The sequence below is a fragment of the Felis catus genome, chromosome B3, assembly GCF_018350175.1.
Source record: "Felis catus isolate Fca126 chromosome B3, F.catus_Fca126_mat1.0, whole genome shotgun sequence".
NCBI classification, from domain to species: Eukaryota; Metazoa; Chordata; class Mammalia; order Carnivora; family Felidae; genus Felis; species Felis catus.
This window is the reverse complement of record NC_058373.1, coordinates 143,591,599-143,616,499: the sequence shown is the minus strand read 5'-3', so window position 1 is coordinate 143,616,499 and position 24,901 is coordinate 143,591,599. Positions and strand designations below refer to the sequence as shown.

The 24,901-nt window shown below is 52.3% G+C and overlaps 1 protein-coding gene and 1 long non-coding RNA gene across 3 annotated transcripts in view; one reads left to right on the top strand and one right to left on the bottom strand.

Annotated features, from left to right (window-relative positions):
- The window catches only part of PPP2R5C (protein phosphatase 2 regulatory subunit B'gamma), a 129,297-nt gene extending 110,645 nt beyond the window's left edge, over nt 1-18,652 (bottom strand). Inside the window, exons 1-3 of one of the 2 annotated variants that reach the window (XM_023256045.2) lie at nt 18,498-18,652; nt 17,547-17,612; nt 3,652-3,814 (exon numbers count right to left, since the gene is read on the bottom strand). In XM_023256045.2, the coding sequence (XP_023111813.1) occupies nt 3,652-3,814; nt 17,547-17,612; nt 18,498-18,524 (256 nt within the window). In that variant the 5' untranslated portion in view covers nt 18,525-18,652. Of the gene's footprint in view, nt 1-3,651; nt 3,815-17,546; nt 17,613-18,047; nt 18,131-18,497 lie in introns of those variants that run through there. The other variant, XM_006933131.5, reaches the window with a different exon arrangement.
- Nucleotides 18,653-18,889: 237 nt separating this feature from the next.
- LOC109501040 lies at nt 18,890-22,649 on the top strand. Its single transcript, XR_002743294.2, has 2 exons — nt 18,890-20,289; nt 20,651-22,649. It is a non-coding gene; the product is annotated as an uncharacterized LOC109501040 (long non-coding RNA).
- Nucleotides 22,650-24,901: the final 2,252 nt, after the last annotated feature.

The window sequence follows — 24,901 nt, the reverse complement described above, 5'->3', positions numbered from 1 at the left end:
AGAGTTGAACTGAAAATGTCAATAAGAAAGCACGACTAAAATATACATGTATTTATATACCAACTCCCTCCGCCGACAGCACTTAAAAGCAACATCAGTCCAATAGCAACAATCACCCCCGGCAGCCAGATTTTGGTCTCTAAAACCAATCCCCACTGAAAGAAATCAGGACTCTCTGAAAATGGCCGATTCCAGGTCTGGGACAAGGAAGGTACAAAATGAGGCTGGGGGACATCTTACTGTCTCAGAAGTCAAGGAATCAAAAATAAATGCATCCATGTCAAAAAACACACACGGGAGTTAGCCCGAAGGATACCCAATGCTTAAAATTATGTATCTGCGCATCAGAAAGGATAACAATTTTAGTAGGTTGAAGCACACTGAAATCAATGGGATCTCTAAGTTCATAACGATATTCAAAAAAAAGAAAACCAGAAAAAAATCTTTAGGTTTTCACCGCTTGAGGGCAATCGGTAACTAAAAGGCAGAACATCAAGCCCGTCCTGACTTCCAGTAGGAACTATACGTCAAGGTAACCAAGTATCTCCAGTTGGTAGGAGACGGCTCTGCTTGAGGAAGAATGCCAGATTACGTGTTAAGTCTCTAGAGCCACTGCTGTCCTAAGGAAGCACGGTCGCATGGTGTATACAGCATTAGCATACGGTTGGTGGCAAACAGACGCTGGCAGGATGCCAAAACATACCTTGCGAATCACCATCAGTACTTCTGGACAGTGCAGATGCAGAGGGAAGTGTCATCGTCTGACGGAGAGGTCAACCTGTCAGCACCCTAACACACTGTAAAAGGTGGCATCACTTAGGACAGTCACCAGATCGAATGCGTATCTGGCACTAACTCCAGTATCTCCCGCGTTACGCGGCATTCCATCCAATAGAAGTCTCTATGTACAAGAATGACAGGGAGTAAGTGGAATATTTTACCGGACAACCAGCCTGACGGATTTAACAAGTCATAATAAATGAGTGCTGTGATTTACAACACTCCCACACCGGTGGTGACCCAGGTGTGTGGCAAAAGCAGCAAAGACCAGAAAAACCGAATCCCTATGGAAGAAGGCACTTTTGTCTTAGGTTTTCATTCATCTTAAATACTTGAGTACAATGACCAGCACACAGTGGAAAATAGTCAGGTACTCAAGAAAGTAAGGCATCACGAACAACATGTGACAAGGACTTCAGATGACATCATTACCTGACACGGACCACAAAGGAGCTATGCTTACCGCACCCACGGAAACGACGAGGGTGACCTGAGATAGAACGGAAAGTATGAAAAAGTCATGCTGCAGGTTAGAAACATAACTCCCATAAACGAAGAAGTGTATCTCAGGTTAAAAGCTGAACAAAGCGAGTTCAGCACATACTGGACAGACCTGAAGATTCTGAGCTACAGAAATGAGGCACAGTGTTTAAAGATTCTGGTAGCACTTTAGCGGGGCAACTTTAGGTCCACTGGCTATAATAACAAAAAAGGCTGCATTTGATATGTTGCTTTTATAGTTATTTACTTTTACTGTGTTTTATGAAAGCATTAGTCCACGATGGGTTGAGAATTAAGAAAAAGAAAACCGGTCCTTCACCGTAGATAACGTGAGACTCTCTCATCGTGAATAGGGCATGTAAGTCACAAAACGTTTGAAAAATACAGATGAAGATCAAAAGAAAGACAGTAAATGAAAAAGTCTAATACGTCCTGATTAAAGCCACAGAAAAAAGAGAGATAAATGTAGAAGAAACAACGGCTGAGAACTTTCCACCACTGAGTAAGTCCAATAACACAGGGGTGCAAGATGAATCCCCAAAAGGACTGATGAAAAAAGAAACCCACGTTTGGACACCCGGCAGTGGAACTATTGAAAACTCAAATGTTAAAGACAAAAATCAGAAAAGTGGCCAAGAATCACAATTCCTTTTTGGTTTCTCAATCCTAATGGAAGTCAAAGGCAGTGAAATGCTGATCTTCACTGTACTGAAGGAAAATAACCTGAAATTCAATACTCAGTGAACACCTTTCAAGAATGAGGGCAGAATAAAGATATTTTCTACATAAATAAAGACTTTGCCACCAGTAGACTCTCATGAAAGAAAATTCTACACGACATATTCAAATAGAAGGAAGATGATCCCAGGAGAGAAGTTGGAGATACAAACAAGAATGAAGAATAAAGCGATAAATTAGTGGATAAATCCAAATGATCACCAACCGAAGAAGACAGTAACACTGTCGTGAAGGATTTTAAAGGGCTGGCTTAAAAGTTCAAAGATCCAACAGCCGGGGGTTCTCAGAAGATGGCAACAGCAGCACTTTTTTCTTTTCTTTTTTTTTTAATTACTAGACTTTGAGACTTACAGAAACATTGAATGCAGAGGTTTCACACTATCCCCCACCTGTTTCCCCTATTATGAACATTGTGCATTAGTGTGGGTGCGTTGGTTACAACTGATGAGCCAATACTGATACAGTATTACTCACTAAATACCACGGTTCACGTCAGGGCTCCCTCCTTGGGCTGTGTATTCTGTGGGTTTGGACAAATGCAAAATGCCATGTATCATACAGAGTAGTCCCACTGTCCTGAAGATCTCCTGTGCCCTGTGGATTCATCCCTCCCAAAAATGACTTAGCATGCGTACTAAGATGAAGCTAGACGTCATCTAAGCCAGATTCGCGCTCTGCAGGCTGCAGTGAGCGGACAGCCCGGATTCCTAGCAGGCGAGGGGCAGGAGAGGCATCGATGAATCCTTCCATTCTTCCCTCCCTCCATCCCTGCCCCTGCCCGATGTATGTGGCGCACGTGCAGTGAGCCCTTGCTATCCGCCCTGCAGCGTGGAAGGCACGAGAATATGCCTGTGAGGGTGCTCTGGGTTCATACGTCTTGTAAAAAGACCCATTGTTGTGAATGTATGGCATGAAAAATGCCTGATGGTTTACTACACCGGTCTTCTATTTTAGTAAATATAAAGGTGTTCAGAGGTTTGCACTTGACTTCTGGGGTCCTTACCCTATTTTCCTTGGTTTTCTTTACTTCGACCTCAACATCTCCTAGAGGAGCACTTTTAGGGGCCAAACACCTTCAGGTGGAAAGGGGGGACTATGCCATCTTGGGGGAAATTCAGAGCAAAGGGCACCATTCCCTGGCAGAACCCCCTGGGCAGAGTAATCCCCAAACGATTCATACGAAGACAGCCCACACAGGATTATGGCTAAATTCTCGCTTCTCTGAGACCAGGAAAACGAGGAGGCCCCACTGCAGTTTTCACGAGCGCTCTCTTTGCAGCACCTCCTTTCTGAATCGCTAGAGTTCAAAGGCGACAAATGCAGGAGAGGAGTCCTCGCAGGGAACGCCAGCCGGCCTGCTCACGACTCACACGAAGACATTTAGTGTATCGCACCTGGACTACGCATGAGACGTTCACCTTAAACCGCTCTGGGGTTTGAAGTACCACTTGGGTAGATCAGTTAGTGGCATTAAATGGAAACAAAACGAAACAAAACGTAACAGAACAGAGAAGACCACCCTAGTGGACTATCAACGCAGCAGAGGAAGCAGCAGCTGGCCAACCACGAGAACGTTACTCCTCCCCTGAATGGGCACGCTCGAACTTTTAAAAGGCAAATGATAAAAATTACCTTTCAAAGACGGTAGTTTCTGAAGCTCTCTGTTGTTGCTGGCGCTGAACCTCGAAGAGTTTTGCCGCTTGTCCCTCCTTACTATGGGCTGAGCGGCGGGCACTTTTATTTTGCTGGATACGGTAGACGGGGTAGCAGGAAGGTTGTTTTTCCTGCCGGGAATCTGTTTCCAAAACAAAAACAGACAGACGCATGTGTCAAACGGTTGTATCTTGTAGCACAATTAGAATCTGGAAAATATACACAAGTTTTTTACTCCGGGACAGTTTTTACTCCACTCTGCGCTAAACGTCCCTCCTTAGAGTGGCTGGAGTCCGTGCCCTATCCCGCCCCTAGTAATGCTGGGTTTCTAGAGATTCTCCTGGTTCAAACTTTTCTCTTATGCATTTGCCATCCAGGCTGATGGATATATACAGGCTGATGACAATGACCTTCCAAAGATGTTCACGTCCCGATCCCTGGAACCCAGGAGGTCTCCCTACTTGGCAAAAGGGACTTTGGAGATGCGATGAGGTAAGGATCCTGGATTATCAGGGTGAGGGCCCAAGTCATCACAGGGCTTTACCAGACAAGACAAGGCAAAACAGAAGCAGATGACAAAGCAGAGGTGAGAGCGTCAGAGGCACTGGAAGAAGTCAGAGGAAGGCGCCACGAGCCAAGTAGCGCCCGAGGCCTCTAGAAGCTGTTAAAGGCCAGGGGACAGATTCTCCTCTCGGCTTCCCGGAAGCACCCGCCACGCCGACACCTTCACGTGGGCCCCACTGTAGACTTCTGACCTCCAGAAATGTAAGATAAGGAGTCTGTGGTCATGGGCACAGCAGCCACAGGAAACTCACAGAGCAGGCACCTCGCCCCTCTGCCTGCGCACCACTCCGCCCTCGGCGATGTGTGGGAGCCACGTGAAAGCACCTGTCCCTGGAGCCTCAGGAAGTGCTCCTCCCTCTCGCCACCCCCTCCGTGCAGCTCCACACTGCACTGCGGCAACCTGGGACGTCCCAGGACGCGTGTGACGACAGGAGCGGCTGTGCCAACACCCGAGGGGAGGTGGGAGGGTGACGGGGGCGCATGCGGCACAGCCGGGGGTCCCTACGCCTGCACAGGCCCACGGTGGCGGGGGGGGGGGAGCTCAGAGGTGCACGCACGTGCATGGCCCCCCGCAGCAATGCCGGGGCGCACCGGGCATCGACCGTCACGATTCTCTGTGCGGCCTGCTCACCCCTCCCGAGCCTCCGGTCTGCCCGAAGGGACGGAGCTCGGAGGTGCCCGTGTGCGGCTGTAAAAAGCCGACCCAACTCGCCCTGGAAGCAGGAGCCCACTAAGGGTCTTCCAATCACACTGGGCTGGGAGAGCCCACGCCAACTTGGGCGCCCAAAGATCGGCTCTCGCTCTTGAATGGAATTGTTACTAAGAAGTTAAGAGCAGCTTTATTTTTATTTTTCATTAAAAAAATTTTTTAACGTTTCTTTTTAGAGAGAGAGACAGAGCACGAGCAGGGGAGGGGCAGAGAGAGAGAGGGAGACACAGAATCCAAAGCAGGCTCCAGGCTCTGAGCTGTCAGCACAGAGCCCAAAGTGGGGCTCAACTCAAGAACGGGGAGATCATGACCCAGGCCGACGTTGGAGGCTTAACCGACTGAGCCACGCAGGCGCCCCAAGACGCTGTATTTTTTTTTATTCTATTTTTTAAATTTTATTTATTTTTTATTTTTAAAAATTTACATCCAAATTAGCATACAGTGAAACGACGATTTCAGGGGTAGATTCCTTAATGCCCCTGACCCATTTAGCCCATCCCCCCTCCCACAACCCCATGAGAAGCTTTATTTTTAGACAAGGCGCGGAAGAATCCTTGGGGAGGGTTTTCCGGGATGCGGGATGCCCGTGCACATAGGACTCAGCCCGGGGGGCGAGGGCCCGGGCGCCCCGCCCTCCCAGTCAGCAGCTTCTTCCTCACAGTGGGCTTTCCTGGACATTGTCCTCGACGTGTCACTCTTTCCACCCGATCACGAAAGCCGGGTCTTCCTTAAACCCCGTCCAGACCCCTCTTCCTCCCCGGGGATTCCCCAGGTTAAAACGGTTCGGCTCGGCTTCCGCAGCTGCCCCCACCTCCCCACCCCCCCCCCCAGCCCCCCCACCGTCACCAACAGCTCCTCCTCAGCCACGTACTTGTTTTAAACGTTAAGTTATACATATGTCCAGTAGGTTAAACGTGACAACTCCTGTTTACCGGGCCGAATCCCGTGCTGCACACACGGTGACCCTGGGGACGACTGGGCACGTGGCTGCCCCCACCGGGCCAGGAGTGGACTGGCACCTCCTGCCACGAGCCGGGCACACAGGCGCCGGGTGAACTCATAAAACGGAGCGAACTCCACGCACACCGACAGTGTGTGCAGGACACACGCCCCGTGAGGCTTCTCACGACTGCGAGAGCAGGAAGGGCCCCCTCGGACCTGCTGACTCCGTCGGAGCCGTGGCTTCTGGCTGTGGGCCCTGCCGGTCTCCCTGCCCCGGAGCACTGTCCTCGGGGCAGGCAGAGTGAGCTTCTAGAAGGAGGCCCTGGTTCCGCCACCCAGGCCAACCTGCCGCAGCCACTTCCCAAGACTCTCAGCCCGTGGGCTTAACGTGGCCTAAGAGCCCCATGCTCGGGTCACCAGCTCCCGCTCCGGCCGGCCCCGCACCTCCCACCGTCCCACCCTGAGTCGGCTCCCTGAGGCCTTCGTGCGGTGCAGTCGGCAACGTGGGCTGCTGCCCGCCTGGCCGGGCTCCATTACAAGGTGGCCGTCTCGTCTTCTCCCTCACGGGATGACTGCTCCAGGAGGGCATGGACACTGCAGTGTCCCGTACCAACCAGGTAGGGAGGCCCCCTGAGGCCGTGTCATGAGGGGACCGCCTTCGGGCAGGGCTCAGGGTGGACAGCTGGGGACCGCGGGCGCCCACAGAACCCACTAGCTCAGAGTCTGACTTTCACCTGACGGGGCACCCTGAAGCCATGCCGGGGATGGGGAAGGGCCGACAGCGCGAACCCATCTTCCTGTTGGAAAGGCTCCGCAGGCTGCAGTGTGGACCGGGCAGGAGGGGAGAAGGCAGACTAGGCTAGTCATCTGGGCCGTGCACGGGGGTGTCAGCCACCCCAGCACGGTGACCAGCAGCTGGGGGCACCGGTCACTGGGATGAGAAGGAGAAATGGGCGGGGAAGCCCGGTCGTGAGCATGCTGGGTGGGTCTGAAAGGACACGGTGACACCTGTCCTCACGTCCCCAAGACGCTCTCTTTCTGCCGAGGACAACGGCTGAGTCCTGTCCTCGGTGTCCTGGCCGCCACCTGCCCGCCCTTGGCTGCCCTCTCTGCCCGGCGGTGCAGCTGCACGGCCGGCCCTCAGACACCTCACGTGAGCTGGGATGTGAACTTGGAAGCCACCATCTGCGTGGTCACTGAAGTCACTGAATGAACCAGAATGCCCAGCAGAGGAGCACGGAGTGGGAAGAGGTGGAGGAGGCGGGATGGGGCTGGGGGAAGAAAGCCTCTCAGGAAGGAGGAGGTCAACCCGTCTGACGAGGCGGCCTCAGCACCACGGGGCTGGTGGAGGCTGTTGAGGGCGGTGAGGGCAGGTGGGGAGGCCTGGAGTGTCCGTAACAGCTTTGGAGAGGTGGCCGGGAGGAAAAGCGCCACAGGAGAGACATCGGGCTGCCGGGGGTGGGGGACTTGACCGTGCTCCGTGCCTGCGGGGGGGGGCAGAGCACCGAGGGGAGGCCAGGCTGAGGGACAGCTGAGCCAAGAGCAGGATCTGGGCCCTGATGTGCAGTGACAACAGAACAGAGGATGCACAGGACAGGACGGCTGGAAGGGAGAGAGCTGATGGCCTCCCCCCGTGCACAGATGTACGAGGTCCCCTGTGAGAAGCATTCTGAAGGGAGGCGAGGCCTGAGGAGGTGAGGGGGCCTGAAGGGATCCCTGAGCCACAGAGAAAGGCAGGGCCTGGAGAAACAGAGATGCTCTGAGCACACCGTTCTCCTCAGCTCCAAACGTCAGCAGCCAGAGGGACATGTAATGGTCAGCGCCTGGGGGGGAGGGCACCGCCCTCCACAGAATTCTCCTGGCGTCCCCGACAGTGTGTGGAACCCCCTCCCCAAGCTAATCACGGCCAGATACGGTCCTGGGCCGGAACCAGGGCCCTTCCCCAGCCAGGGTGCAGGGCGACCTCCTGGGATCGGGCAGGGAGCCGCGGAAGCAGACTTGCACCTTGCTCGCTCCCTGGACTTCAGACGTCACCTCCCTTGTGTCCCACAGCCAAGCAATTCCACTCTCCAGCATCTTCCCAAATTCCCCCCTTCTGCAATGTTATGACAAACTACCCCCACTATGTGTCAGACACCATGTGATACACAGCCTAAGAAACCCATATTTGCATGCCTTTTAAGATCTTTTAAAAGAATATTCATCTATGGGGCACCTGGGTGGCTCAGTCGGTTAAGTGTCTGATTTCAGCTCAGGTCATGATCTTGTGGTGAGTTCGAGCCCCGCATCGGGCTCTCTGCTGACAGCTCAGAGCCTGGAGCCTGCTTTGGATTCTCTGTCTCCCTCACTCTCTCTCTCTGCCCCTCTGCTGCTTGTACTCTTTCTCTCTCAAAAATTAAAAAAAAAAAAAAAAAAGAATATTCATCTAAAGGGCATGGTACTAGCATAAGGACAGCCACTTAGATCAGTGGGACAGAACTGGGAGCCAAGGCCTCTCAACAGGAGAACAGTCTCTTCAACAGGTGGTCCTGGGACAACCCTGCTGTTTGTGACAGTCAGCCTCTAGCTTTTATGGCGGCAAGAAAGGTGGTCTCCAGAGAAACCAGACTGTGTAGAAAAAACTCAGGCTGCTAGTGTAGGAGCCGGCCGCTCAGAGCAAAGCTCTCTACATTCCGGCCTTTCGGGGCTGGAAGCCACAAGAGCACGCTCTCAGCTTGGGCCTGTCCAGTGAGCGGTCAGCTGACAAGCCCACCCGAGTCCAGCGCCCATGGCCAGCTGTGCTGGGGCCTCACCTCTGCCTGGGTGTAAACCGGGCATCTGATGGGCGTGTTTCCAGGGGTCCCTGGTTCCAATTCTTGCCTTTCTGTTTCCTACCCAGCAATGGCAGAGCAACAGCAGGGAGCTTTTTAAATACTTAAGTCAGGGGCGCCCGGGTGGCTCAGTCAGTTAAGCATCTGACCCTTGATTTCAGCTCAACTCATGACCTCATGGTTCGTGAGTTCAACCCTGGTGTCGGGCTCTGTGCTGACAGTGAGGAGCCTGCTGGGGATTCTCCCGTCCCTCTCTCTCTGCCCCTGCCCGGCGTGCGTGTGCTCTCTCTCAAAACAAATAAACTTAAAGAAAAAAAAAAAACAAAAAAAAAACAAACTTAAGTTAGATCATCCCCCTTCCCTGGCTCAAACCACCTCAATGGCTTCCCATCAAATCCTGCCACGGGCTGCTGACAAGATCTTTGCCTTTGCCTATCTCTTTGACTTTATCCCTCCTGCTCAAGTCACCCTCATTTCTCTTCAGCCTTCCGAAGAGACACTGGCCTTCTTTCCAGTGGACACACAAGCTCGCTGCTGCCTCAGGGCCTTTGCACTAGCTACTTCCTCTGGCTGGAACGCCCCTTCCCGGATCTCTGTACTATTGGCTCCTTCTTCACATTCAGGTGTCACCTTTAACAATATCTCCTTGGTGAGACCATTGCTGACCACGTGAAGCAGCCTCTGGAAACACGTAAGTGCAGTTTTGATAGCGCAGTGACCAGAGGGCGCTACTGATGTTGAGAGCCCCAGGACCACCACTCTGCAAAGTGTGAGATGCACTCGAACCAAACGCCACCAGTGTCCTTACAAACACCAGCGCACCTGGCACTCACTGAAAGCAAACTGCCCGAGTGCATGTGTCCTGCTGTGTCTCAGGCTGCCCCCGCCCCCAGCACCCAGGATGGCGCTCAGCACTCAGGAGCGTCTCCGGCTGCGCCTGTCGGGTGCCGTGGGGCTAATCAGCAGAGCGGGGGAGAGAGCTCTGCTCCTGAAAGTGGATCAGATGGAATGAGAGGGTAGTTTCTGTATTATTTTATTTGCTAACCGTGTGTGCTTTGACCTCCAAAACAAATAAAGACAGACGATCTGAAAAGGAAGATGAGAAGGACGTTGTTTCCCCTAGGCCCAGCCTATGGGGGAGCGCGCGGCCTCGTGGGGGTGTCAGGCGCAGGTCTAGAACACAGGCAGCCGCGGACCAGTGGTGGCAAGGCCTCCTCTGCTCGTCCCTCAATCCCCTTCTCTTCCACCATCCTCTTTTCCCTCCCTTCATCCACTTCCTTCTCATTTGACATTTTATATCAAGAGTACTAGCTGACATGGGGCCCCTGGGGGGCTCAGTCGGTTAAGCGTCCGACTTCGGCTCAGGTCATGATCTCGCGGCTCGTGGGTCCCAGCCCTGCGTCAGGCTCTGTGCTGACGGCAGGGAGCCTGGAGCCTGCTTCGGGTTCTGTGTCTCCCTCTCTCTCTGTCCCTCCCTCCCCCGCAGCACTCTCTCAAAAATGAATAAAAATGTAAAAAAAAAAAAAAAGGATAATAGCTGACAAATGTCAAGTAAGATACACTCAAATGGAATTATTTTGGAAAACCCTGGCAGGGTCTAAGGCTACTCTATCCATCAGAACTTGCCGTGAAGCAGGAAATGTCCTTTATCTGCCGTCCAATGGAGTAGCTACCAGCCACACGCGGGCCCTGCACACTCGAAGTGCAGCTAGGGCGATGGAGGAACTGAATTTTTAAATTAATTTGATTTTCAGCAATTTAGAGAGCCACATGTGGCTAACGCCTAGCACCCTCCGGGTACTGTGACGTCGCCACTGGGCAGAAACAGCATGAGGTCACAGCTCCCATCCCTTTAGAGCCAGGCTAAGTCTCACCTTAATAAAATATTTAAGACAAAGGAAAATCCAGGTCTTCAAACTAATTACTTCCCCCCCCCCCCAATTTCTGGGCTTGTCCTTCGCTCCCCCACGTGGAGAACACGGAGATGACAGCGCCCCGCCTGGGCGTGGGCAGCAGCACTTCCCCGCAGGAGCCCTTCTGAAACCCGACCAGGATCAGGGCCCCGGGAGATCTTGGCTGCCCACGATGTACGGATGGCGCCGGGCCAGGTGCCATCGAGCCCCGACCCCCCTCAGCGGGCACCCGATGTTTTAGGGAGACGCGGGAGACTTTTTACAGCTGAAATCTTTCACATGAAGTTTTCCCTGTGACTCGGGGACGTATCACGTGATTCCCGCCGGTGGCAGACGGGCTCACGCAGCAGATGCCGGCAGAAGGCTCTCCGCCCTTACACGCGGGGCTACGGGCCTGCACTCACCCGCAACTGCTTTAACACGGACACCCTGCTTCTGCCGTGACCTCGCAAACTTTATCAATTGCTTCGTGTAATTCAGCCCAACTCTTACTTATCGTGTAATGGAGTTTCTGCTGGAGAGGGAGAGGGGTGCTGACCGCTCCTACCTGCTGCTTTACCTGCCTCTCTCTCTCTCTCTCAAAAATAAACATTAAAAAAAAAAAAAAGAATATAGAACATAACTGTAACATACCAAATGTGTGTTGATTGACTGCTTATGTGATCAGCAAGGCTTCCAGTCAACAGTAGGCTATGAGTAGTTAAATTCTGGGGGAGTCAATGGTTATGCAACAGATTTTTCACTGTGTGTGTCTCAGGGGGGAGGGTATTGGCACCCCTAATCCCCATGTTGTTTAAGGGTCAACCACACAGGTGTGTTCTACTGAGAAAAATTACCAAAAAAAAACTCAAAATAAAACATACAAAGCACCGAAGATCATATTGGAAAACTTATTTAAAAGGAAATCCTACCCTGAACTGTTTTAATGAAAATAAGGTCTCATGAGACTATACATCTTACCCCGGCCTCTGGTGCTATATAAAAGAAAACTAAAACCCAAAACAAAAAACTCTTCTTAAAACTTTCATAAGACGTTAGAAAAAGACCTAAGTACCATAATCTTCTGCGTTAGGACGCTGCTATTTATTTAAAACAAATGATGCTGCGAGAAAATTTCTCTGCATTGAAATTTCCTTAGAGGAACAAAAGATGATAAAGAAACAAGCCTCTTGAGAAGCAATTTTTTCCCTCTAATTTACCGAACTGGAAAACCCAGCAAGCTGATTGATTTGAAGCTCCCCTTCTTCCTGAGCACTTTTAAAATCCACAAACAAACATTTCTTGCCTCCAGGTTCTCACATATGTGGCAAGTACAAGGGAGAATCAAGTTAAATTGCTGTCCTCGAGTACTTAATCTAGTTAGGGAGGCAAACCAGGGTACATAAAAGTCGTACAAGTCAGCGTCAATGATAAACAACCGGTGGAGTCGATAATTGCTACTCGAATGTCAAAGATGGGAAAAACGCGGGCCAAGAGGGTGAGGACAGCTTCCCTTCAAGTTCAGAATCAATGAGCCTGACTGGGAACTTACAAGGCCAAGGGACTCAGACGGACGGTGAGGGGCATAGGAAGGGCACCACGCAAAGCGAGGCCTGGGGACCCCTGAAGGTCCCGTAGACACTTCCCGGGGTCTGTGCTTTTATGAGAATACGAAGACACGATTTGCCTTTGTAACTACCATCATGTCACTTTTTCACAGGCCACAAGACACGTGACATCAAAACAGACGGAATGCAGGAACAGACTCCAGGAGCCAGCGAGCTTGTTAAGCCAGACATTAAAGAAATCTGTAAAAGCCGGATGCGATGCCATTTTTCTCAGTGAATTTTTGTGGATAGTTATTTCCCATAAAAACCTGCTACTTACGTTAACACGTATCGGGTGTGTTACTATTAGATGAATTAATGAATACTTTAAACATTTCACTTTTAATTTCTCATAAAAGTATCGGCCAGAACTGACCTAAATAAAAGCTCTTGGGGATTGTAATTTTTAGGGCTGTAAAGGGGTGCTGATGCTCCTTTGGTTTGAGCATTGCTATTCTAAAGGAAGCCTATGTGTCTGGCATGATTTACGAGCAAACATACATACTTCACCCTTTGGGGAGGGTCTTTCTAGAGCAGTGGTCTCACCGGGGGCCATTCCGCCCTCCAGGAGACATCTGGCCACGTCTGGAGGAACTTTTGGTTGTCAAAAGTGGAGGGGGTGCGGGGCTAGCAGCACCTGGTGGGGAAAGCCAAGGGTGCTGGGGGACATCCCACAGTGCACAGGGCAGCCCCGCGGGGAAGCATCTGGTCCACCCGTCAACACTGGTGAGCGTGAGGTGGAGGCACCCAGGGTCTGCCGAGCGTCCAGCTTGTCACTCGGTCCCAGAGAAGAGGTGGGCACTGCGATGGGAAGCTCATGGCACCTCCCCCTAACTCACATGCCCTCCAGCCCACGGCTGATCACCCGCTTTGCAGATCCTCTGTCTTTCCTGAACACCAGGCTCTAAGCAAACGGGCTGCAGAGTGGCTGGGGAAGTGGGCCGAGGGGCGGCGATTAAAAGTAGTGAACCCCACTCTGAACTAATAGTTGCATGTGCATTTCCAAAAAAAAAATAAAAATAAAAATAAAGTACTAGTCTTTTGGGTCCTGAGTGTCACTGGAGTCCCGTTTAGGGTTGTGTGGAAAAAAAGTGGGAAGAGAACAATGGGGAATGTGGCACGGAGGCTCCCAGCTGCAGCCCAAGCTCAGAATTCGGCCCCCAGACAGTGGCTCTGATGTTCCGGGGGAGGAGCTGGGAACTCTCCTCGCAAGGGTGATGATCACAGCCGCCTTTCCCGGAAAGCACACCTACCAACAAACTATTTTCACTGTCCTCCAGCACTCGGGTTAAAACACAGCCGAAGGACTAGAAAGTCAAATTTTCTTGAAAAGATACTTCTCATAAAAATGTGAATTTACATTACCGTGTAATGGGTATTGTTACTATTAGATGAATCGATATTTTTGAAATTTCAGTTTTAATTTCTAAGACGTGACTCCCCCAGCAACACCTATGGGACCCCAGCATATCTGGCTCCCTGTCTCTGCAACACCAAGGGGGGCGGGAGAGGATGTAAAGGGACAGATGAGAGAAAGAGAAGAGTTGTTACTAAAGGCAGAAGGTGTCAGAATAAGCTAACAGGTTGGAGAGAGGACTGTTGCGCTTTCTTCTCAGCAACACATATTATGTAAGCGATGCTGTAGAGACTTTCAAACAAAACTGAGCCGAAGCAGGACTTGCGAAATACACGGCCAGAGAACAACACGGAAACCACCTTTAATGTGCTTAAAACAAGTCACTTTACAAAGAGCACAGACACTTTCGAAAACAGAACTTTGGACGCAGTGTACAAATTAAGGCAACTACTATCAACAACTACTACCACAGCATGATCTCAATCTTCTAAAATGGACTTTAAGAATCTCTGAGCGATTTATTAAGACTCTGGATATTCATCAAGTGTGCCTCGTGAGGTTTCCATGGCTCTGAAGGTCACACTGGGAACGGCTGCTCCAAGCTGAGTTCCCTCGGCCCATCTCCTGAGTTCTCCAACTTCCAGTTCCCCGGGAGCCCATCTGCGGCCTCACTCCTTCAAAGTGTGCCATGAAATAAACCCGTAAGGACTGGGCAGAAGCTCTGGTTCCCAGGACACATGTGGAGAAGTCAAACTTAAACATCGTATTTGAAAGCGAGCAAAACAAAAGTACCGACACACACCATTCAAGGAGTAGTTTCTAGAAAAAGCAAAATGTGCACAGCATCAGTTAGAACCTTTAACGGTATCTTGTTACATTGGAAGATACATTCTGCCATACATCTCGCAGGGAAAAGTTCTTTCGAGAAGTTGTGGGTCATGCCTAATCTGTCCCACAGATTTAAAAATGGCCACGCTGGAAACTCACCAAGTGTTTTCAGGGGTGAGGAAACAGGGCCACAGAAGTCAGGTGACATCATTTATGGCAACCAGGAGTCAGCAGTTTTACTATCTAATAACCCCCAGGCTAAAATACTTTCCCCTACACCGCTCTATCCCTTACAATCCGTTAAGGCGGGACTTCATCTTCCTTCCTAAAGACCCCACGCCATCAAATGTTCCTTTGTTTAACCCAAAAGTGTTCTGCAGTGTATGTCACTTGCTTCTCTGTCTTCTATGAGGCTGGGTTACAGGCAGCCAGGATTTTAGTATGAGGACCCTTTCCAGTCTTGCAGTCAATCAACAGTAGGCCAAGTTCTTTTAGGTTTTCTCTGCCGGGATTACTTCCCAAGCCTGGCTACCCTGCTCTGGACGGGCGGCCTGTTCTGCCCGCCTCTCAGGCTGTGAAGCCTTGACTGCGGTAGCTGCCCTAACACAGGTGAGTTCGCAGGCTGGCCTGGCCGTGAAGGCGACGTGACACTGAACAGGTCTGAAAAGCGGCACGGCACGGCAGTCCTATCTGAATCGTTCAGGTTAAAACATTCAAGTTCGGAGCAGCGTTGACAGGAGAGGAAAAGAATGAGGGTTTAATGCGCCTGAGTCAATCATGTTTGGTAAGTGGGCGGAACCAGAGGTGAAGGTGCAACACGAAGACGAAGACGGAGGAGGGAAAGCAACGATTAAAAAAAAAAAAAAAACAAAGTCAGGCTCAACGCAAAGTTCAGGTGCACTGCAGTGCCCCAATCTGCATTCCTGCAAAATAACGGACACAGGGGTCTCCCAAGTGTCGTGATTAGTGTGCCATGCTGCCTCTGGTGTCCTTATGAGGAGTGAAGGGCCCACCATTTCAGTATTTGTCGGTGGTAATTCAAGCTCTGTGGCTCCAGCTCTTAGTAGCACTAGAAAAAATACAAAAAGACAAGTGGGGCATCACACTCGGGCACTGCAGGCCACACCTCAAGAGTCTTAAGCAACTGACAGTCTAGGAACTCAGTCCACCTTAAAAACACGCATTTGACTTACTAGTGGTTCTGGCTGTCTTTGGGCTGCTGAGGGATGGTTCAGGTTCAAACTTAACATTATCCGCCCTTCTAGCCAGGTTCTTTCTGCTCGAACAGGAATAAACGAGTGATACACACTGATGTCCTCTGACACGCTAACAGTGAGAGAGACAGGTATGGGAGCAAGAAAGGTTTGGGGAGCACCGGAAGCCTTTGCGGCTGCAATAGAAGCTCCGTAAATGATAGAAAAAGCATCCACCTTGCAGAGTGATTGCACTGCACTTAAATCAATTTAGTCCAAAGAGTGACACAGAAATAGGCAGGTCAAAAGCAAGAATGCCACAGTAAAACTTGATTGTCGGCTATAAACAAAGGGCAGGGAAAGGCTGGCATAAATAATCCCTAACTATTTAAGAAACTTTTTGGGATTTCTCCTTTTTGCTTTGGGGATGGCGACAGATTTGCTGGAATAAACCACCTGCTGAAGAGGAGGGAGGCTTAGGATGCACCAAATTGTAAGGAAAAGATAACGCTGGGACTTAAAAAAAAAAAAAAAAAAAAAAAAAAAAAAAGCCCACTGCTGATAATTGCCAGTTAACTGTTTTCCAGACAGAACTGAACTCATTCTAACTTGGCTTACAAGAAGGGGGCTGACAGTTACAAACTAATGTCATCTGTGTTAAGACCAGGGACCTTGATGACCCAGCTCTAGAGACTGTGACACTGAATCAAGCAGTTTCTCGGCCACCAATGATCCACAAGGGCCAGTTAGCTCTGCCTGGGTGGAGTCAGCTCCTGGGTCCTTAGCCCGGGGTGCTCCAGTCCAAGCACTCGTCGCAGGCAAGACAAGACCAGGCAGAGTGCTGGCTCTGCACACGCTCTCAATGGTGTCAAAGGAATGACCCCAACCCCACCAGGTAGACACAGGCCTCCGTGAGCATTTGGGTTGTTCCTCAATGAGCCCGCAGGTGAGAAGCAGAAGTCGTCACAACTGGCCCACGCAGGGGCACCTGGGTGGCGCAGTCGGTTAAGCGTCCGACTTCAGCCAGGTCACGATCTCGCGGACCGTGAGTTCGAGCCCCGCGTCAGGCTCTGGGCTGATGGCTCAGAGCCTGGAGCCTGTTTCCGATTCTGTGTCTCCCTCTCTCTCTGTCCCTCCCCCGTTCATGCTCTGTCTCTCTCTGTCCCCAAAATAAATAACCGTTGAAAAAAAAAAAAACAACTGGCCCACGCAGACAGAGAACACAAGTAGAAGAGAGAAGGTTGTATAAAAATGCCCGAACTGGGGCACCTGGGTGGCTCAGTCGGTTGGGCGGCTGACTTCGGCCCAGGTCATGATCTCGCGGTTTATGAGTTCGAGCCCCGCGTCAGGCTCTGTGCTGACAGCTCAGAGCCTGGAGCCTGTTTCGGATTCTGTGTCTCCCTCTCTCTGACCCTCCCCCATTCATGCTCTGTCTCTCTCTCTATCTCAAAAATAAACAAACGTTAAAAAAAAATTAAAAAAAAAATGCCCGAACTAGATAAACTGAATGGTACTGACGCTCTGGGAGAAAGAGGCTAAAGGAATCAGACGTCAACAGGAGAGGTCGTGTGGGACACGGGCGGCACAGGCCTGGCCAGAGAAAGGAAAGGTGATGGAAGGAAGAGGAGGAGACGCTGAGAAGGACCAGGTTGCTGGGGAAGGACGGGAGGGGAGAATCTGAGAGCTAAATGGAGCCCGAACAACAGTGAGAGCTGATAGATTTGGGGTGGGGGTTATGAACTTAAAACTACCAGCTGCAGATACAGCTTCCAGAAACACATCCACATTTTCCCAGACGGAAACAGTAAAACCTACAGAACCAAAATTTCAGGTTACGAAGGAGACTACGAGAAAATCTCATGCAGGAAAACACTCTAGAAGACCCTGGTGTTTTCTCGCCCACGCTGTTTTTCTGCCCTTAGTTAAAAGGTGTTCACGACAAAACAGAAAGGAAATATTTGAGAGCAGTTACCTCTGATTCTATTATGTCTTGTCCTTCTTTGGAACTTTTCCCACTTTTCCCTGCTTTTGGTGATTCCTGGGAAATATCAAGCAGAGTCAATTAGACTTCTCAATTTTTAGACTGCCAAACATCAGACAACCCCAAATGCAGTTTAAAACCCGATTTATACCATTTAACCAGAACTTCCGCTAATTTTAATCAATACCACCAAGAAATTCTGCCTCACGTCACTTAGTTACCATAGAATATTGCGATGCGACACCCCCACCCCGCCAGTTCAGACTCTCGTTTTCCTGATGTGTATTTGGCGTTGAAAACTTCAGGCAGAAATAGATAAACCCACATGTAAGGTGCTCTCCGTGTTTCGACAGAGCCACACTGCATCCCTTTCTTGCCTCCCACCTGAGCGGAGATTTCTGGGGTGACTCTGAGACGCTACCAAGCTCCACCTGGAGCAGAAGCGTACCCCCCCCCCACCCCCGACTCCCAAATGCAACGCAGCACACTCACGGCCATCCCCGCCGCCACCCAGGATAATAATAGTATTTCAGAGCCCCAGAGCGTCCCTCTTCACCAACAGCCAGCCAGAGCCATTCGCTCCCCTTCCCCGGTCCGGGGGTCCCTCCTGCGCGTCTGCGAGGCTGGGTCAACCACCTCCGCGGCCGCACCTGCCCCCTCACGCCCACCGCGCGCGCCGCCTGGGGCCCGACGCCCACGCCGCCCCCACGGCGGTCGCGCCCCCGCAAGCCCGCCCGCCCGCCCGCCCTGGCTCGTCGGGACCCCCGCCAGTCCTGGGCCCCGCGGCCCCGGCGCCCCCGCCCCCACCCCGGAGCGGCGCTTCTGCGCCCGCCGGAGCCCGGAGCCCGCCGCACCCCGCTCCCGGCCAGTTCCCTCCCGCCTTCCGCGCTGCCCCTTGCCCTCGCCGCCCCGGCCGGTCCGGCGGCCCGAGCCCGGACTCACTTTCTCCTTCTTGTTTTTATTCGGCATGGCTGGTGCGGGCCGCCGCCGCCTGCCCCCCGCAGCAGCAGCAGCAGCAGCGTCCCCGCCCCGGCCGTCGCGACCCCCGCCGCCGCCGCCGCCGCCGCCGCCGCCGCCGCCGCTCGGGGACTGAGTCGCTCGCTCGTTCGCACTTCCCCTTTTCCAGGCTCCCACAGGCTGCGGCAGCCGCGGCGGCGGCGGCGGCGGCGGCGGCGGCAGCGGCGGCGGCGGCGGCGGCGTCTCTCCGCCCCTCCCCCGGCCCGCCCCGCCCCACCCCTCCCCCAGTCACCCCCTCAGCGCCCCCCCCCACCGCCGGCCTGGCCCGGCCCGGCCCGCCGCTCCCGCCCCGCCCCGCCCCCGCGACGTCCCCGCCCCACGGGCCCCCAGGCGTCCTGCCATTGGCCGAGGCGCCCTCACGTGCCCTCTAACGCTCTTCCCCGCCGCCCCGCCCCTGCACGCGGCACCGGTCCCACCCCCTCTTCCCCTGAAGCGCTCCGGCTCCCGGGGATCTCCTCGGCGGCAGCGGCGGCGGCGAAGGGCCGGTCGGGTGAGCCGAGCCCAGTCTGGGAGGGGGCGTGGGGCTGCATCGGCGGCGACTGGCCGGCACACGCGGCGCAGGTGCAGGACGGAGCGAGCAGGGGACAAGTCCGGCGTGGAAAAGCCACGTTTGAAACGGATGGCAACAACTTCTGCAGCCGGCGGGACGTGGCCTGGCGTGAACGGCAACCTCTCGGCCTCGCCTCCTCGCCGCCCCCGCGGCGCTCCCCAGGCTCTAAAGCGCCAGCGCGCGGGAGCGCAGGGCCGGCCGAGGAGGCCCGGGGCCGCGCGGGCGGCAGTTTCGCTGGGCCCCACTGGGCCCCGCCCCAGGTCCCAGGCCCCGCCCCCGAGGCCCTCCCTCCTCCTCCCGTGTCGGCCCCGCCCCACTGGTCAGGCTTCAGCTGCGCCAATGGGATTTTATTTTATTCTTCAATTTGGCCCGATCTTAAACCACGTGAGGAAACCTCTGCATTGTGACCAGGCGGTCACGTGATTTGTCTCAGCTCGCTAACAGCTCTGGGGAGATGAGTTTTGCGAAGGAAGAAGGTTAGCTTGTTAACATACTACTTCCGCAGCCTGTCTGGTGGCAAAAACCAATGGAGAGCACTAATGACAGGCACGGAGCCTGCAGAAAAGCGTTAGGTAATAAGCCTCCGGGAGTGAACGGATCCACGCGTGAGAAGCGTTGCCTCACTCGTCATGATGGAGGGGCTGGATCTTAACCCGGCGCCTAGACACATTGCGTTTTCTTACGCCCGGGTTTTAGCTCTTGAAAGTTGCTAGGCAAAGCGTTTTCGGTTATTCTGTTCTGCTCTGCGATGAGAAAGCTAAAAGAAGAGGAAGAAAAAAAAAAATCTAAAGTGAGGAGTGTCGTGGGAGGTCCTGAAAGTTAAGTTCTGCCTGCAGGTGTCTGAATGTACGCCTTCGCCTTCAGACGAATATAGCTGCAGGTAAACGGCACAGCCTCCAACGGCTGGTGGTGCAGAAGAAACGGTTCTGAGTGGGTCAGTAGTTTTTCCAAACAAATAGCTAAAGAACATGGGGGAGGGGGTAGAACAATGCCCCTCGTTAATTTAATAACATTTCATTAAAAAAATTTTATGTTTATTTTATTTTTGAAAGAGACGGAGCATGAGCGGGGGAAGGGCAGAGAGAGAGGGAGACACAGAATCCGCAGCAGGCTCCAGGCTCTAAGCTGTCAGCACAGGGCCGGATGTGGGGCTGGAACCCACAAACAGTGAGTTCATGACCTGAGCCCAAGTCGGGCGCTTAACCAACTGAGCCATCCAGGCGCCCCAACGTTTCATTTTTAAAAATAAACATGCTATCAATTTAACAAACCCAGTATATACCCATGTCTAACAGGAGTAGTTCTAAAACTATTAGTTTATGACCATGGAGCTCTAAGGGAGCTGAGGGACTTTTCCAAGACAAGTCTGTGCCGCTGATATCCTTGTATCATAGCCCCTGGTGCAGTGTTGCCCATCATTCATTCACTCAAGGGATGTTTGACGCCCACTGTGTGCAAAGCACAGGGCAAGGGATTGCGCTGTGAACAAGGCACTACCCTTGTCCCCCACTCCATGTCCTTGAGGCAGAAATGGAAGAAAGCCAGCCGTCAGAAGGATGTGGCGCTCAGCAAGTCTACGGGGACTGGGGCGCGAGAGTCTGGCTCAGAAGCACCCAAGAGCCCTTCACCAGAGTATTTTGTTATGGCGAGAGATGAGAATGAAGGAAAGAGTCTCCCGATTCAGACTCTGGTAAGCCTTGCCAAGGAGCTGGACTTCTCTTTGAATGGGATTTGGGGTCCCCGGAGGATGTTAAACTGGGGAGTGACAGACTCAACATGTGCACCCAGAAGACCTCTCTGGCAGGAATGTTGGGCGTAAAGGGTAAAGGTAGGAGGTCAGAGAGCAACTGGGATCTGGGGTCCAAGGTGTGTGCTGGTGAGGCGTCTCCATGGCAAGAACAGGAGGAAGGATCACAAATACCCCGGAGGTAGACTTGCGCAGGCAGGAGAGAGCCACAGTAAGGCTCACGCCCACGTTTGTAGCTTGGACGACACGGTGGCAAGAAAGGGACACAAGCAGAGAAGCGGTTTTCCAGGGAACACGATTGCAGTCGTGGGGCCCACTGAGTTTGAGCTGTGTCTGCAACACGCTGATAGAGGTGTCTTCGCTGGCATGGAAATCCAGACCTGACATTCAGGATAGAGTGTCAACGTATTTCAGGTTAGGTATTCATCAGGTCAATTTGAGTTTGAGGGACACCCGGGAAGCTGCCTAGTGACCTTGAAATCACAGTCACCAGAGGCACTGGGATCAGCACCGTTGCCTGACCCACGTGTTCCTCCCTGGCCATTGAACTGGGTTTCCTTTGCCCCCACTAGGGGGCCATCCCCCAACCAATGTCAGCCAGCAGTTAGTTTATGGGACAGTCACAGGGGACGCTAGGTATGGCACAGTGTCCTGGCTGCTGTGGCATTTACAGAAACACTAGAGATAGATGTAGCCCCTCTCAAAAAAAAAAAAAAAAAAAAGGGATTCAAAAGCCGCTATCAATGAGATACAGAGATTGTGTACACCTTCATCCTCGTGTGTGTGTGCGCGTGTGTGCCTGGGGTTACCTCTTCTGAGTGCCCCCATCTTCTATGTTCATCAGGGCGCTGCCCATATCACAGAAAACCCTCTCTTCTTCAGACCCTGACCCTTCTGGGACACGTTTCTGCGATGGCCTTTAGTAACCTAGAAATGCTTTTCCCACGTCTGCCTTCCCCGGAGGATGGATTGCTTCAGTTAGGCCCTTGAGGTCTCTCTGGAGTTGCAGAGAGGGCCCCAGAGGATCTAGTTTTCCGGCTGCCCTGCCGCCACCAGCCATCGACCCGCAGAGAGGCCTGCTGCTTCACTCTGGAGAGCAGAAGGGGTGCGTAAAAGCAGGGCAGAGAGAAGGCCCTTGGTTCAGAATCAGAGCTGCCCCTTCATACCTTTCAGAAGCTCTTATCTTCAAGGATGCCTACGACACAGTGGCCCTGCCCTCACGTCCTCCTCTGACGCCGGTCCCAACCCGGCCGTGTGTGCCACGCTGCGGTTTTGATCTCCTCGACCCAGAAAGCCCCTTCTCTTGGCTCGCTGGACACCAGCCCCGGCGGCTTCGGTCCTGCCCCGCTGGGCTGTCTGAGCAGCGAGGTGGTCTCGTACGTTTGAATTTTCGGCGGAGCCTCCCGAGGCAGCAATCACATCCTAGGCACCCTGTGTTTCCCAGGGCCTACCGTTTGTTCACAGATCCCACTGCTGCTGTGGTCTAGCCCCGCCTCTCAGACTGTTCTCTTTCCTCCTGCTGCTCTCATTGGCCGTCCTCCCCCAGAGCTTGGGACGTGCTGGCAACCCCCTCCAATGTGTCCATGTCACCAGCCCTCCCCCCCTTCTGCTGGCGGGGTAGTAGGGGGAGGTGCCTAGGGCCTGGGCTGGATAGTAACTTCTTCAGGGCCACCCCTGACACTTCCCCAGTGTAGAAGTTCAACTCATTTACTCACCCCCCACCCCTTTTCCTGACTTGATTTCCACTGACCCGTCATTAAAGAACTCATTTCTTATTGAAGTTGGACCTATTTATTCACTCACTACACATTTGCCTGCAGATTTGGCGTGGAGCCATAGGGAGTAAATATAAGTTGGCTTGCATTGAAATGAAATACCCACGTATGTGCCCATGTGGAGTGCCGACCACGGTGCCGGGTGCATGGCGGGCGCTTGGTAAGTGTAGGTGCCACCGAATGGGCAACGGTTTGATGCGAAGCGCTATTCAGTTTCAAGGACCCAACGACACCCCCCAAAACACCACCTCTAGGCTCAAGGGCACCCAGAGAGCTCTGTTAAATGAAGTAAAGCCTTTTGCTTGGCTCTTGAAGACCTTTGAAAATTGCCACGAGCCAGTCTGTCCCCCTAGCTGGTCCCACTAGCCACCCAATCCTGCAGCGCATGTCTGGGGTCCTCCCCCCCGGGACACGAAAAGGTGAACCATCTAGGAAGGTTTGGAAACCATCAAGTTTCACGGGTGGTTCTAAAACCATCTATGAAAGTTCTAGAAAAAGTGTTCAAAATATTTTAATGAATTTCACATCCAAGGTATCAAAGAAAAAGGGAAACACAACACAAAATATAATTCCATTTTCATGTAACTAGGGTGAAATATAGTCCCTTTCTTTTTCCCTCTTAAATCCCCAAGTCCAGCGAAAGAGATAAGGCAGGATGGAAATAACCCGAGATGAAGACAAGGATACCATAAGAGCATTAGAGACCCCGGGTTAGGAGGTTTGGGAGAGAGGAGGGAACGTTCAGCGGCTGCCAGGGAGCAGAGAGCTTGCTGGAAGGCAAGGTGTTGATAAGTAGCTGCAGGCCGCTCAAGTGTTGAGTTTGAGTTCTTGTCCTAAGCTGTGGGTTATTGGTTTTAACAGGCAGGAAACATGGCCCCGTCACGAAGTTCTAGCCGGAAATAAACTAATGAAAGATGTGTGTAGAGAGGCATGCGGTGGTCAAGCAAGCGAGAGGGAGCGAACAAAGCACGCTGGGGCTGATATTCTGGGAGCTGTCCCTATTCCCCCACCTCACTCAAGCCCTCTAAACAGATGGTTCTTAAAACAGGGGTGATTTTGTTCCCCAGGGGACACCTGGCAATGTCTAGACAGTTTTGTTTGTCACAGCTGGGTGGAGGGTGCGACTAGCACCTAGTGATTAGAGGCCAGGGAGGCTCTTGAACACCCTCCAGCGCACAGGGCAGCTTCCACAAGAGAGCACACTCCCATCCCAAATGTCAACAGCGCCGAGGTGGAGAAACCCCGGTCTAAACCCACTTAAAACGGATATGACACAACCCACCCTTTCCCCTTCGTGGTTACTGTGAGTGCCGCAGAAGATGAGGGGTACGAAAGCCAGAACTTCATTTAAGAAGAAATTGTCCATCTGGGTGGAAGTCTACAGTTTGCTGAATGCACCACACGCACACACACGGACACACGTGCGCACACACACACACACACCACATGTCATCCTCTTTCTGCCACAGAAAACCCAGAGAGAGAACAGCTCCACCGTGCCTTAGAAAGATGAGAACACCATGCTGATGTAGTGAACAGAATTCCCTTCCAGGCAGCGACCCCATCCTGGGAGACCGTCGCAAACCACTGTCCGCGTTAGAGCTGAAAGGTGATGTCACCACCTTTCCAGAAACAATTCAGAGTTGTTACAAAGTACACAGAACTTGAAATTTGCTACTTTAACCATTGAAATGTACAGTTTAGTGCTGTTAAGTATATTCACACATGCACATCCAGACTTTGTTGATCTTGCAAAACGGAAACCACTCCCCATTCCCCTCTTCGGCCGGCCCTGGAACCCAGCACTCTACCTTCTGTCTCCGTGGCTCTGACGACTCTAAGTACCTAAATGTTAAGTGGAATCACACAGAACTTGTCCTTCTGGGTCTGGCTTGTTTCACTCAGCATAAAGTCCTCAAGGTTCATCCATGCCACAGCCTGTGACAAGATTTCTTCCTTTTTAAAGCTGAATAACATTCCATTGTATGGATAGACCACGTTTTGTTTATCCCCCATGGTTTGATGAACACTTGGGTGGCTTCTACTTCTTGGCTATTGTGAACGGTGTTGCTATGAACTTGGGTGTGTAAATATCTCTTTGAGACCCTGCTTTCAGTTCATTGGTGTGTATCCCGAAGTGGAGTTGCTGGTTCACATGGCAATTTTGTTTTTAATTATTTGAATAAACATACTGGTTACCAGAGAGGCTACACCATTTTGCATTCCCACCAACAGTGCACAAGGGTTCCAGTTTCTC